General features: G+C 37.1%; 1 protein-coding gene across 1 annotated transcript in view; it reads right to left on the bottom strand.

Annotated features, from left to right (window-relative positions):
* Positions 1-16273, bottom strand: part of PLXNC1 (plexin C1) — a 70482-nt gene that overhangs the window by 45642 nt on the left and 8567 nt on the right. Inside the window, exons 2-7 of the mRNA XM_018910426.3 lie at positions 13636-13758; positions 12192-12326; positions 10056-10156; positions 4768-4882; positions 3617-3761; positions 194-263 (exon numbers count right to left, since the gene is read on the bottom strand). Of these exons, the coding sequence (XP_018765971.3) occupies positions 194-263; positions 3617-3761; positions 4768-4882; positions 10056-10156; positions 12192-12326; positions 13636-13758 (689 nt within the window). The remainder of the gene's footprint in view (positions 1-193; positions 264-3616; positions 3762-4767; positions 4883-10055; positions 10157-12191; positions 12327-13635; positions 13759-16273) is intronic.

The raw sequence follows: 16273 nt of genomic DNA, 5'->3' as shown, positions 1-16273 counted from the left end.
TAAGGGAAAGAAAAAAAAGAAGGAGGAGGAAGTGGGCCAAGAAAACAGATCTGACTATGTTTAGTGCCATGTAGTTCCTTGATAAATACAAAAAAAAAAAAAAAAAAGAATGATGAATGACTTTAGTCACTTTCCCCCCCACACACACATGCATCAACCCCACAATGAACTTTAACAAAAATCAGGCTCTTACTTTTTCAACTGAAATGTTTGTGTGATATTCCAAGAGCTTGAGGACAGTGATGCTTCAAGAACTAGACAATCTGGAAAAATGTACATGTTAGGTAAATGATGGATATTAGAAGAAATAACAGTTCAAAAATAATTTGAGTTGAAAACCTATAGTACCTGTTCTGTACTTGATATGCACCTTCTCTCATACATTCACACACACTTTTGACTGATAAAAATTACCAGATTTTGTCCTTCCACAGAACTCTTCAGCTGAGTTATGGCCATGCTTTATACACACATATTAATTAAGTTTGATACCACCATTGCATGACAAATAAAAGTAATGTTATTGTCAGGATATAGATAAGGAAATGCTACTGAGAAGCAGGTATATAAAATCATCTCTCAAAAAGCACAGAGTGATATATACTATGGTATGACCAGAGCCTGAATTCAAGTCTTCTAACTCAGCAGACTGTTCTAATGCAAGAGACCCCACCATACCATACTTTTCTCTCTTTCTGTCTTACAGACTTGGTTTCAGAGTCTCCTTTTGTAATCTATGCAGTAGCAATTTTCATCCTATTTAAATCTTTTATGATTGCATGAGTCAATTTGCCATTATTTCAGCTAGCAATTACTATACCAACAATTCACTGGCAGCTGTGGTATGAAAGAGTATCTTCCCTTATGAGCAGAATACCACATCCAACAGTAGAATTAGATATATACCACTTAAGCCATGGTCTCTTTCATCTGTGTGCCTGCAGATGTGCAGTCTGTGAAATGAATGGCTGCCTGGGATCAAATGAAACCCATGTTTGCAGACTTTTCTGACTACTCTATGCTAGGAAGTAGCTAGCTTTTTAACCCAGAAAAGTTACAGGGATTTCAGCTTTATCTATCTGCAAAGGTAGAGAAACCTTTGTCTTTATCCCAGGCTGGTTTGTTCAGATGAAAGCCAGCTTTGGCTACACCTGTGTTGCTAATGTAGGTATGTCCTACCTCCACATGGCAGCATGGCACTTGGGTGCTCACTGCAAAGCTCATCTGAACTGCTTGTCAGAAACAGTCCTTGGGACCACTCATGTGTTCAAACACTTTACTAACTGGATAGTAGAATCTGACTTTAACAGCATTTTTTTGCTTAAAGGTGTGGATGAGTACAGACAGACAGATTCTGAAATCTCTCATCAAACACTTATTTGCATCTGATAACTAGAAATATAGTTATCAGCAGAAATCTGATGTGTTGATACACAATTGCCTAAATCAGTATATGAGAAAGGCCTCAGGCCGTGAGCTACAGCAAGAGTAAAATACTCTTAGTATTTTACTAGAAGTAGTAATTAAAAGTAAGGAATTTATCTCCTACTGGCAGAGCTTGTATTTACTTTTAAGCTTGTATAAATACTTTAAAAACAACACTGTCAAATATGCTCTCCTGATTCTGTCTGTGTTGAAATTAATGGAACCTATTATTTTCTGCATGGTCTGCACTGACCTTTTAAAATGCATTAGACTGCACTGAGTAGCAGGTATTTTCAAAATGTTTTTTCCAGGAAATGATACCTAAAGGAGTTTTGCAAGTGCATCCTCTTGTGAAACTGAGGTCACTTTACAGGAGATACCACAAATGGACAATGTTACTTCACACTTGAATTATCCACTAAGAGATCTCAACTGACAGGAGCACATGAGAAGCAGTAAATACTGGCAGGCACAAGCTAACCTCACAGCCTTCTGGTTAACCCTGCCAAAGGGCTCATTTTTGGCACAAAGCACAGGCAAGGTGAGCTGGCTTGCATAACAACTGTTCTCTGAAAACCTGCTAATGGAATTAAGAGAAAGCTTTAGTCTGTGAAGACAGTGAACCATACTATATAGTCCATAATTACAAAATAACATGGGTTTTTGGGACGGGGTCAATAAAGGACATTTCCCTCTTAAAAATCCACTAATAGAGTTTACTAAAGACAGCTTAATAGATCAAAATACTCATGGATATCACTCCAGTTGTCACTTTCTAGTGACAGTCTTTTCTTCTCAATCCCCAATGCTGGACAGGAACTTAACCCAACACTTCTGTAATGCTGGAGGAGTTTTTCCCAAACAGCCTACTCAGATCCAAATATTCCAAAGAGCCTTCTTCAGGGGCAAGGGTCCCTGAGAGAGAGAGCTCTTTGTAGCACGGAGCTCTTCAGAACAACAGGTCCTCCAAAATACCTGGAAAATTTCATTCTTCTTCCTCTACCAAGGTTTTTATAAGAGAATCAGATTCATGCACAGAATTTCATGTCCTTTGGGCTGTATTATTGAGGGAGAGATAGAGGCAAGGCATGTGTCTGTTTTCTGTTTCTTCTTCAAATCACTTAAAAACATGTGGGAATCTTTGGGTTTGCTATCTGTTCCTTAGTTTATATTAAAACTCTTGCATTCTAACATAAGCAACTTAAAGAAGTAATAAAGCAAATCTCTGTTAAAAAAGCTTTGTGCTTCTATTCTTAATTCTTCTCTGGAAGAAATTCAAGGGGGATGTGGCCCTACTATTAGTCAAGTAACACTCCACTGTGAAGGATTATGATCCTTGAGACCAAAGCCAAAAGAACAGCTCAAAAGTCTAGACATTCAGTAAATTACCCCCTCATTCTAAAACTTCAGCCCATTAGATACACAAACCAGATCACAAGCACCAGGCATCCAATACAAATAGTTCAGGTATCTGACTCTGAGAGCCACTGGTGAACAAAGCAGGGTCAGAATTACTGCAAAATGATTCAACCAATAATTCAGAAGGATGAATGAAGCCAAGTCAAAAGGATGACCCACCAAACTGCCCCTGAACCATCTATTTTTCTGCTAATCTTCCACATTGCACAATCACTTTCTCACAGTGTCTAAGTTAGGCTGAAACAGTTAATTAAATGTTAAGATTATTTATTGTACAGACATTCATAATTAGATTCTCCTCTTATTTATGTTAGTACAGCTTCTTGCAAAGACAAATTCGGTTTGCAGATTAGAGAAGAGTTAAGATGGGTTAATTTGTCAAGGCAAAGCACTAGACCAACACTCCTTCCATTGCTCCAGCCAGCTTGATTGTCAATGCAGTTATCTTGGGTTTCCTTAGACAGTTATTAATGGCACCATGTAAATAAATATTCTAATGCTAAGGCACTGCATTGCCACAGGGTCAACTGATGAAGCTGCTTCCAGCCACAGGGTGGTTTCTTCAAAGGATTCTACATTAACACAACTTTAATCACCAAGAACACTGTGATTATACTCACATCACTCAACAAAATATGAACTCTTTTTCTCCAGTGACATTTAATAAAAAGCATTTCGTACTTTCACACTCATTAGGCCTGTATTTATACAGTACTCCCCAGTATTAAAGGACAGTGAATAAGCATTAAATACATTTAATAGTAAAACATACCGTTGTCAGTTATCATTGGAGTGGTTAGATTGCAGAAACAGGATGAATTTTTCAGCACTACGTTTTCATAAAATATTTCAACAGTTGTTACAATTTTTATCATACAGAAAGTAAGGATTTTGCTTACACTTGCCGTCACAACAACCTATAAGACAATAAAAAAAAGAATACAATGGGGGTTTTGTTATACTTGCTAAATCATCACCTTGTCTCTACAGAAAATGACTATGAACTATGAAATGCACAAAGTGAAAATTTTTGTGGTAAAAGCAAACAATTCACTAGGTAAACTCTCAAAGGAGAGTGACTCTTCCAGCTGAAGAAGCAATACAGAAAGGGTTCTGAAAGTAAGAGCATTGCTTACTTACAGAAGTAAAATGGATCTGAATGGCATGCTAGCAAGCAATTTTAAATAATTTTGGAGTTTAAAACTAGAATTTTGCTGTGTTTTATGCTGTTATATTCCTTTAAAAGGAATAATACGTTATATTTAAGTAAGAATCTTCACAGAGAGAGATCATTTGTATCCATAACCAAAGAGCACTTAATTATGAAACAGAACTTATATTGTAATGAGTTATCCTTTGTTTCTGGCTGCAAGTGCTTTACAAATATGATTACATTAGTGTATTCAATCAGGAAATCAGAAACAATAGCATGCAGATTAAGTGGCCAGTCACAATAGTTCATAATCAAATATTCAAGGCTGCGTGTGCTGTGAACAGACACAGAGTAAAGACTAATATCAAGCACTTAAGAATTTCTGTTAGCATATGTGTCCCAGTGAATGTTTTCTAACTTGTTACAAAGCTCAGAACTTCCATACTGCACTTGATATACAGTTACTGGAAATATTAAAATAGCTGATACAGTTGGAAACATTTCTAAGCAATGTTAGCATGGTAAATATTTGAAATTTTGACTCAGCATCATGAAGTTCAGCTTCAAGATATGTTTCATAGGAGAGGAGAAGAATGTCTATCTAATTTACACATAGAGCTTACTGAGACTTCCAAGATATTTGCAATTGTTGGGGTAAGAGGAACTAAGGTATGGAACATGGTGACAAAAGAAGACAAGCTGTAATAAGCAACAAAATTACATATTTTAAGTCACAATAAACACACACACATAAAACTGGATGTACATACCTGATATTTGGCAGGGAAACTTAGCAGGATTTTCAGATCTTTATCAGGTGCATGTGAAATGTTATACCAACCATTTATGCTGTTTGAATGTGTACAATTTTCTTTTAATGTGCACCTAAAAGTATACATAAAATTATACTAGCCTCCTTATTGTGCCTTTGACTGTACTTCAACTTATTTAAAGTTATTGATTTTTTTACAGGAACACTCTTGATTTTTTTTTTTTTTGTACAGAAATATGGTTATAACTGCAAAAAGCTTCACGAAAACAATCAGTAAAATCTTCTGCTTATCAAGATTAATTACACTGCATTGATATATGCTCGAGGGTTTTCATTAAGTCAATGGGACTCAAGCAAACATGAGATGCTTGGCCAGTAACAGTGGAATGGGTAGCCTGGGATGGAATTCATCATTGCCAACTTGACTGATCCATTGGACAGCTCTAGATCTGCTCCCCTCGCTGCCCCCAGCCCCCTCCACACTCTGTGGGGAGAAATACCTTCTTCAGGGTACAATTCCCCTACCCTGTTTTAGACATTCACACCAAAATGAAATGAACCACACCATAGAAGCTGCTTGTTCTCTCCAGAGGGTATAAGAAGGGATGGGAGTGAAGCTCAAATGTAAAGCTAGACTATGAATGTGCATAGTTGATGAGATGCATCCTCTTCCCTAATCTCCTTTGTCACCCACTGATTTGAATGGTAATCCTTCCTTTTTTGTCAGTGTACATGGATAAAACCACTGGATTTGAAAAGGTTCAAAATAGATTTCTCTGTCTTCAAGCACAAAATATATTTCAGAATTAGGATAGCTCAAAATAAATACAAATGTTAGAGATGCCAAATTGTAGGAAACAAACTTGTAACAAAAAATTAAGGAAGAATGAGGAAACATTGGGATACATAAGTACTGCAAAGATTACACATATTAAAAACATGTTATAAGAAAAAGACAACATAGACATACAAATCAGATGGACAATCAATGAATTTGAAAGGTGAATCCTTAAAAGACATCCTGTCTGCTGTCAACAGTTTATGAACAATTCATAGATTAACTCCAAGTAATTTCATACAGTTAGCAATTAAAGACAAGTAAGTGCTAACTGAATATATTATAATATTTTAATACTAAGATTGAATATTTATTAAAAAATGTAACATTTAATAGTTTTTATTCTACTTTTCTACCAAATGTAGAAGCATATATAGTTTCAATCCTATGAAGAGTGACATCTGCCTGGCATGAACCATTCCTTTTCTACAAACTGGACATGAGTTCACAGCTGCAAAGCATGGGCCTTTTCCACTAGAAGCTCACTGTAAAAATATATTTCAGAAGCAATGTGTTTTCCCTCCAAAATGAACAACATATTCAACAAAAATACCCACCACATTCCGAAATGCCCAAAATAACCCCACAAATCTTAGGAACCATAAAGTCATCTTCTCTGCAGAACAAGATGTTGGCAATTGAAACACAGTTAAGCACAAGGTCATTTCCTTTGTGGTCCAGCTCAGGAAACTGAGTTCCTGCTGGACAAGAATCCTGGTAGGGTCTTGCATCTGAATACATTCAGATCATAATGATATTGTAATAAATTGGGACTATATATGCCTGACATATTTCAAACTGTCTGAGCTAGGGTGAATTTCAGTCTCATTTATATCTCTCTTTACCCTGCTGAGATCACAAAGGCTCATTAGCACCACAGTTTCAGAGCCACAGAAGACAGATTCTGTCATCCACAGATGTGCATAAACCACATTCTCAAAAACATACAGGCAGGTAATTCACACTGGCAATGAGGAAAGACAAAAGACATTTTACAGTTTCTGACAGGGTGAGGATTATAATGGTAAAGATGCAAGGCAATACACTTACAGTATTTGGCACTAAATAAGTGTATGCATTTCAGTGATGCTAATACTGAAATATTTAGTAACTGTTTATCAAACTGAATATTTACAATTGTCCCAGGAAGAAGCTACTTGCTTTCTTAAGACTGCCTGAGGAACACAAGCAGTGAACCTCTTTCCCTCATTGGCAGTGAAGAATCTGAGAGTTTAATAGCAAAACCAGTAATGCCACCCAGGACCCAGGGTCACGCTTTTCTTTATGTGAGGGAAAAAATGCACCTTTTGTTGCTCTAAAAGCTGACCTTTAACACTCTGACAGTGTGCTGTGAAGAATTTTTCATAGGAATCAGTCACATCTGATGCCCCTCAGCATAAATTCTCAAAATTGCCCTGCAAAGGCTGAGCAACATAATTACACTCACCTAAAGATGACATTATTCTGTAATACCCCTATTTTAAAAAAAAATATATTAATTGCAAGGGAATGAATATAACAGATAAACATTATTTATGAACCACAGGATTCTGAAAATTAACATACAGACTCAGACATCTAAGTCTGGCTTTCTCAGAAAGGTGAACTGGAGCTTATACAAGTCTGAAGGTATAAGGTATGAAACCCTTGGATCAGACTTCAGATGTGCTTAGATTTGTGTACAGAGAAAAGGACATTCAAGATTTTTTTTTTAATATTTCACAGCAAACTACTTCTTTCTAGTACTAAAGATTTCTCTACACGATTGGAACTGAGTTCCTCTTATTTCCCTGTGATAACACAATACTTATGCATACTGGTTCATTTGTATTTCCTCAAGTCTCTGCTTCACTAATCTTTGTTAACCACAGATCCTAACATACTTGCCTTCTCTGTCCTGCTAAAGCATACTGATTTCCTCATGGAATGAGAACATGCTTTCAGAGAAAGCTGAGGCTTCCTTCTTTCTCCAGGGTACCAACCCCTGAATGAAGTCCACTGATGTCCCACACATTGACTACACACAAAAGTAATTCTGGTCATGTTAGATAATACATTGTTTCCATGTGGAAAGTGCATGTAAAACATCAATACCTTGTATTTGAATTGCATTTCAGCATAATTCAGGCAAATCTGATTCATCGACAAAAAAATCTAGAAACATTAGGAGAAATCACACAATGCTGTGACTAACTGGTTTGAAGGATTGCAAGTGAGAAGAAGAATTAATATATGTCCCCATGGAAGAAAGAGTAGAACTAGGAACAGTGGAAACATTTTGTTTCATTTTGTTTTCACTTGCAATGAGATGCACATGTTTTTTCATTAAAGGACCGGACTTTAATTCACACTGTCCTTAAAATGAAAAATGAGCATTGGTAATGAATTTTATATAAAACTGGAATGTGTATTTTATTTTACAGAAAATTTATTTCCCTGTAAAAGTAGAAAACATCATTGATCTCAAAATTATTATGGAATATATTGCTTTAGTGGACACATAAGGACTTTGACTAAAATACTGGCTAAAAATGTCTTCCTCTTTTCCTAAAGTTTTAGAGGTGTCTCTTCAAAAAGTCAAATATTTAATGACATTAAGCATTTTACAGTAAAAAATTATGTGGTTGTTGAACAGGACTCAAATTATTGTAAGTCATTTTTTCTCCAAAAGAGTAAATTATTTCTGTTTCAATCAAACAGAAACTTTTTGTGATTCCCCTCATAAGCAGAGGATTTCCTGACTAACAAGAGTTATTCACAATCTCTTTATAAGGCAATTAAAAGCCTGAAAAGCTCAGCACTGTAGCATACACAGCTTCTATCAAGGAAGCAAAAGAGAGTTTGAAGAAAACTCATTACAGAACAAATACCTACTCTCTTCCAATAACTACCTTTGCAAACACAAAGTAGCAGATCTTCAGCAAAATCACGCTAACACCAAATGGGTAACAAAACAAACTGAGTAGTATTAACCTTCTAGAAGAGCCTACTAGTGGAATTCCTCAAAAATCCATCTTATAGGCACTTTAGTTTAAGATTTTAATCACTGGCAAATTGGCATAAAAGAAGGTTTACACTGTTGACATCTGCTGATGATACAGAGTTGGGAACATTAACATGCAAAGGAAGATAAGAATATCACACAGGAAAACTTGGATAACCTTGAAATGGAATGACATTTCAAAGCATAAAGAACAAGAACATGTACCTACAGCAATAAAGATCTCACAACCCATGTGTGTTATAGACTGGAAACTCATCAGTTGGAAAGACAACAAAGAAAGAGAAGGACCTGGGGGCATTATTTGATCATGGATGATTGTGGCCCGTCAATGTGATGCTGTCATGAAAAAGACGTTTGTGATCCCAGAACACACCAAGGTGTTTCCTGGACAGACTGATTAAACAACATTAAGCAAGGCACAGCTGAGATCTCTTCTGGAACATTTTGAGAATCCTGGCCATCCTTATCTTACAAGGATGCACGAGTTTAATGGAAGGATTACTGGAGTGGAGGTAAGAAAGGAGTGTCTCAAGTGAGAGGATCTTAATGAAGTGCAATGTTTCAGCACACCAAAATGAAAAGAGATAGAAAGAGAGACTGCTTTCACAAAAACATTGAAGAGGTGAGTGTGAGAGAGTGGGGAAGGAACTTATTTAGGCAAAGGTGATGTGAACACCAGAACAAATAATTATAACTTGTCCATAAACATACACATGATGAAAATGAGCAGACATATTTTAATCAGCAAAACATGAGGCTGCCAAGAAGCTGCACAACCAGGGCAGGAAGGACAAAAAGCCTGTTTAAATTTAGGATGGTCCTTGCAAGTTTTTCATTTTACGTGATGTGGTTGCTTGCAATTGCTAAGACTAGGCCTAACAACCCAGGAATTGCTCCAGCCCAGGCCCCAGATGTAAAATAGATTTCAAACCTGCTTCAAAATTAGTGTTGAAATTTATGATTCAAATGTGAGAACAAAGTATTTAGAAAGAAATTCTCCTTTGGCCTAAACCAAAGTCAGTGGTTCCAAAAAAACAAACTATCAATATGGAAGACAACTAAGCACCCTTTTCTTGTTCTCACATAAAAGATGCTCCCAGCTATTAAGATGTTTCAAGCACAAGTATACAATTTTCTCTCTCAATCTTGAAAATAAAAATATCTCTTCTAAAAGCAAAATTATTTATTATTTTTAACCCAACATATATTTTATGGATTGATCTCAAAAATCTGAAGTTTGAGTGTAACTCAAACTGAGAGTTACAAAGCCTTTTACAAGTTCCCTTTCACATGACAAGAAAGCGTCTCACGTTTATGGCTATGACTGATTCCACAAAAAATCAGTAGATACCATTTTGATGTTGAATAGCCCCAAGCCAGTCAAAATGTACACTGACTAGTAATGCTCTGCTTTTATATGACAGTCTAAAATACTAAAAGATACCTTTGATTGAAAGAACACCACCCACAGTAGGGGTCCTTTGCAGATAAGCACTCTTGCTCAGAAGCAAATCTACCGCAATTTGCAACTGGTATTCTTCTCACCTGAAACCAAAGAATGCAGTAACACATTGAATTAATGCAGCCTCCATAAACAGGGAACTTGAAGGTTACCATAAAAAATCTGACAGCAACCAAGCACAATCCCTCTGGGGAAGTCTCCTTATGGATTCCCCTCTGCCAGAAGACCTTTGGATAGAAATATGCAGCCTATTTTGCACACACTGTATTTTGCCATCAGATAATGAAACACCTCTGACAATAACAATTTGGTTCTACTACTCAAAGGCCAGCATGGGCAGATTAATGCAAGAAAGACTGATCAGCATAGTGAAGTATAGATAATAAGAGAAAGGAGGTATATTTTACAAATAATGTTCTGCTTAGCAGAACACCATTTTTCTCTCCTCCAAATGGAGATATTTAAATGATTGATGAAGGTGCATCCAAAAATGCATGCGCATAACAAAATGCATCTGTGTTTGCATCACCATGTCAGGTTACTGCATGTGCACACTAGAACAAACGCATGCAACTGCTTAGCATGCATGAAAATGCCATTTCAGTAAGTAAATGTAGATAATTGTGGCTATATTGTATGTATCTATACTTGTACATTCAGCTCGAATATCCTAGCCAGCCATTTTCAGAAAAGGAAAGGAAAAAGAAAAAGAGAAAGCTGATTACAAATACTGAATACAGATACAAATAATGTGATTAATAACAATGTGAATTAATGATCTTAGTAAGAAAAACTAATTCAAACCATATTTTACAAATTTGCAAGAATTAGAAGTTCCTATATTTTTTCAACAGAAACAAGGATACACTGCTTCCTGTAAAATTATATTTACTGTTTTTTCCATCCACATATTGTAAAATTCAATTGATCTGAAAGCGTGTGAGATAATAAATTCAGAATCCTGTCATAATCTTAGATTACTACCAAGTTAAAGAAGACAATGTAGAAGCCTTATTTCAGCTCCAAGAGATGATCAGAGAAGTGCCTTTATTCCTAAAAGCTGTTGCTCCTCTATAACAAGTTGGTCTTTTATCAAAGCTAAAGAAAATTCAAGTCTTACTTTGAATATCTACGTATACTTTTGACTGAGACTTTGATTCCTTCTATATTTGTGATAGATGTTTTATATCAGTCAGGGGTTCTCCTACCAACTTACCCCTGCTCTCTAACAGCAGGCTAAAACACTATGTTCACTGCAGAAAAGTGATCTTATTTCAAGTGATGGTAATTAAGTGCTGGGTGAAATCCTGTTCAGCTAAGATGGACAGCAAGCCCTTAAGCTCTCAATGCCATCTTTCCCACTGCTGGCAAGACAGAGATTTTCTCATTGCTGCTCAGTAGCTCTGCTGCAAGATATGCTGCAACAACTGTACTGGCTCCTGGGAGCTGCTCACTCCTCAAGGTGCAGCTCCAACATGTTTGCTCACGTGCAACAGCTCTCAGCCACTGCTGAACTCCTTGGCCTCACTATGCACACACATTGCTCACTTCTCATTGTCCTTTTGTTCTTCTGAAGTCTATGCCTAACTGAAGACAATGGGAAGTTTATCACTGATTGCAGCATTATCACTGATTTCATCAGAACTAAGGCTTCAAAGCCATCTCTCAAATTAAGAGATTTCTCCACTTTAGAAAATCCTTAATTGACTGGCAAACCCTGACCTACCAACATTGGGATTGCTTTGTCTCTAAAGAGTGTACAAGTTTTTTGCTATCTCTAAGCTTGGCTCTGCATGATCTGCATTTTCCTGCCTCCAGGAAAAAGAGAAACAAACACTCTCTTGGCAGAATGGCATAAAATAACCATGGAATTAAGGGTATTGCTGCATCATAGCAACACTGGGCAGCACCCATGACAGCAGAAGCTCTTCCAAGCTCTGCAGGAGTGCAGTCCAAACACAGACAACATAAGCAGATATTAGATGGCAAGTTGGTAACTGCAGTTTGCATGTTAAAAGTCTAATTCTGACACAAACTGATGCTTTACTTATAAAGCGGTAGAAATCCTTAAAGCAGTAGTTTATATAAATTTATTATTTTATTAAATGTTGGACTTACCTTATTGGCAGAGGACAGATAGATGTAGTTATTATTCATTGGATCAAGTCGTAGTTTGTGGAAAATGGAAGTTTCTTCCTCAATTTCATATAAAACCTCTGGGCAATTAGATTTCATATCCTCATTAAGAATAGCCTAAAACATGTGTAATTGAATTATTCCCATGCTCTTTTATTGCTCAGTCAATATCTTAAACAAAAGTCTAATTTCAGTTACATCAAAGCTTCTGAGATTAATTACTGCGCCATGACTCAATTCACTTACTGCACTGGTTCTCACACTGGAGAAGGATGAAGGAAAAGACCATAAGAACAAAATTTCAACAAAATCTATGCCAGACACATTTAGCACTGAATTTGGCACTGATTTAGCATATGAAACATGCCTTCCACCAAGCCTGTTACTGACTGATTTGGAAACTGAATGTGGAAGAAATGCCTGTATCCCAAAATAACAACCTTTTGCTCCTATCAATGGAGAAAAAAGCATTAGCCTTCAGAAAACAAACATTCAGACACCCATAAAGTAAAAAGGAATTTACACAAATTTCTTTGTGGCTTCTCTAAGTATACACCTGTGATGACATTACTTTTTCTTGCCTTGCCTAACTTTACTATTTTCTACCACTCTTTGCACAGAATTCAAGGGCACCCCAGAAACCTCATTTTGCAAGTCAATAAGCACACTAATGTTGCTTTTTCATGACTAAACAAGGGAAATGTGTTCACTGTCTCCACTGTGTTAAGGAGACATGGAAGACTTCAATTTCATATTTCATTATCAAAAGAAAAATGAAATCAAATGGACAAAGATTTTCAATGTCTCTACTATATTCCTTTCCAATGTCTGCTTAATAAAGACAAAGAGTGAGAGCCATCCTTTGCAGTGTAGGCAGGAATTGCACACTTTCACAAAACCCAGAAAAAATTAAAGCATAAAAGACATTTGACTGGATGGTTGAAATGTTTGATAATGAGATAAGACGACTTTCACTTTCAAGCAATGGATTTAAATTAGTGTAGGTCAACTATTCAGAAGCTAAGGCAAAATGAATCTTGACTCTTCTCTTTAATGGACAGCTTTTCACATCAAAAGGCAAACAAACAAACACACACCCTTCCAAAATCTAACAATATTTCTACAGGAAATATCAAAGCAAGGAGGAAACAAGGCAGAATAACTGAGAACTCCACAGTCTGTAAATTAATACTGTGGGCATTAGAGTTTTAATGAAATGTTTACTTGAATTTTAGCGGGGTACATAATTGCTTTTAAAAGTTATCTTGCTCTCCAAATGACCATACAGCAGTTATTTCACAAACAAAAACCAGAGATTCAGGGGATCATATTTGTTTATAATATACTGAATAAACCAGGAAATATTTACCCATTTGAACACAACAGCAGCTGGTGGAGAAGGGAAGAACTGCCACACTCAGCTTACCTTCAGTAACTGTCCATCATCTGTTCCCAAAAAGAGAACTATATGATTCAAAACAACTGTGCCATAAACAGCTACTAATCCAGAGTGAATCAAGGTAGGTAATTTCTTGATTGATCGTACCTCCTGAGAATCAGAGATAAGAAAAAACATTAAAAAATCATTCATCTATACTCCAAAACTTTGAGGAAAAGAAGAATCTTTGGAAAGATTCTCAGACAACCAACTTTAGACAACACTTTGAGTAACATTCCAATTCTGACACAGTTTCAGAGCAACACATCATTGGAAATTACACTGGAAACTCGTTTTTCATTTGTGACAACCAGCCACATCTGTAACAAATATTGTATCTGCTGCTGTAAAATCACTGACTTCAGTGGGATACAGACTCAGCGTAGCAGCAGTAAGTTACTTTGCAAGAGGATTTCTCTTTGGGACACAAGTCCTGGGTTTATTCTGAATTTCCAGTTCTTCTCAATGAAGCCATGCTTTGCCATCACCTGAAGGCTAGACACACTCAGCAACCGCTTTCAAAGGCATGCAAATATTCTGGAGAAAGGAGACACTTCAAACAAACAGTGCCTGTGTGTATAAAAATGCAAACCTTCATCTTCCATGACACTAGAGGAAGTAGAGACTTGTGTATTACATAAACATAAAAATGAGATAAAGCAATATAAAGTTCATGTCACGGAGAACATAAATGTAGCTGTGTAAGCTTTAAAATCAGCATTACCTTCAATTCTCCATCCCACCTGGAGGAAATTAAGTAGCAAACACACATAAGCAGCTCATGAAAAAAACATCATGCAGGAAATCCCTGTATCTTGCGGAATTAAAAACCAAACCAAAAAACTCTGATTGTAGATGATCAGCTATTGGAAGGAAATTTACATGTGTGAGAATAGGACCATTTACAGGGGGAATCCCTACAAGCCCATGTGTCCCCTTAGAAAGCAGTAACTCGGTTTTGAAGTCCTCTAAGTCAATCTCTGTGGGAGACATCACCAAAAGTGGGATCCTACCTGCTCTCCAAGAGGGTCCAACCCCAGCCAAGCCTTACTTCACTTTCCCTGTGAAGTATAACATTTTTCAGTGAGCTTAGTTAAGGCAATGATGTGCCTAGAAAATGCTCTGTAAATCTACCTACCTAGATCTTCATTTGAGTCATGCTCCTCACCACATGAACATGTGGCTGCACAAACACCAGTGCTGGCACAAAGGAGTGGCAGGCATGGGGAGGTAGGAGATAAGAGGTGAGACCAGCTCCTTGGGAACAAGCCCTGTAGGTTAGCTTACAAAATCCAGAATTTCAGCCTCCAGGACAAATTCCAAAACCTACAGGAACCCTCTGAGTGCAAGAGCCTATTTCACTTAAATGCCCAAAACAAAGTGTGGAATGGCCCATCAAAACTGACATTTAGAAGTAAGGTGAAGGCATTTCTCAAAGTTATGAAGCAAATCCATAACAGAGTAACAGCTGAATTCAACTCTCTTGCATGCTATGATGCTGGCTTAATCCAAAAAAGTCTTTCCACTAGAAATATTTTTTTTTCTGAACTGCAATCCTAAGTCAATTAAAATGTTCTTCAGTCATCTGAATTATTTTAATTAGCTTGAAAGAACTGCCACTTGGAATAAAAGAAGACTTGATTAACTTTCATGTTTAAAATCACTATATCTTTTTTCAAGCAACAGGAAGAAGACACGGGGGAGTTCCATGCACTGGCACAGAATTTTGGTAAAACTCACTTGGCCATGAGAATCCAGTACCCTGGATGTCTGTGCTAGATAGGGAAGTGGGGCAGCATGTGGTTGCAAGCATTTTACGGTGGAAAAAGTTAACTCACTTTATAATAAGTCAGAAGATAACAAAACTCCAGAATTAGTGCACTCAATGAGTCTTCACTAGGTTAGGGAGTGAGAAAATGGAGCTTCCACACTTTCATTTCCACCAAAATTAGGCATAGTTTTTCTGCAGTGCACCATGTAGTAATGTAAGAGAGATGGACTACCCTAGGTTCCTCGCAGACTCTGTACAACAAGATCACAGAAAAGAGGAGTACTCACCCGGTTTCTGAAAAGCTTTGCTGCCAGATTTTATTTTCACCCAGATACTAATAAAATAAACAGTGTCATATCAGTGCATCCTCCTCATCTGACTGAAGAACCAATACTGACAAGTGTGGAAGTCTCCTCCCCTCCCTCTGCTTGCTGTAGGGAGGGTCAACACGACATTGAGCTAATACGGATAAGAACAGGGGGAATTCAGATGGTGGACAGTCACCAAAAAAATTGCCATCTCTCTTCTGCAACCTATTCCTCCAGTGTGCCTATTTCCTCCAGGGTGCAGCTGCTGCTTTCAACCTTCTGTCACCACTTTTCCACATCCATTTATTGTTTTAACAGGCCCTTTTACCTCTTCCACTGTGACTAATGGGGTTACAGCACTGTAGGGCCTTCCCAAGCTGCTTCTTTCACAGCTAAATCCATTCTTAAAATTGCATTTACAGTCTAAACTTCCTTTACACTTGAAGAGTCATTCATCTCCGTGGTCATCTGTTTGTCTATCCTAAAACATTTTCAGGCACATACAAAAGCAAGAAAAGCAAAAGAAAAGATAATACCACTCTGTAAG

Source organism: Serinus canaria, chromosome 1A, assembly GCF_022539315.1.
Source record: "Serinus canaria isolate serCan28SL12 chromosome 1A, serCan2020, whole genome shotgun sequence".
Taxonomy (NCBI): Eukaryota; Metazoa; Chordata; class Aves; order Passeriformes; family Fringillidae; genus Serinus; species Serinus canaria.
This window is presented reverse-complemented; position numbering and strand designations above follow the sequence as displayed.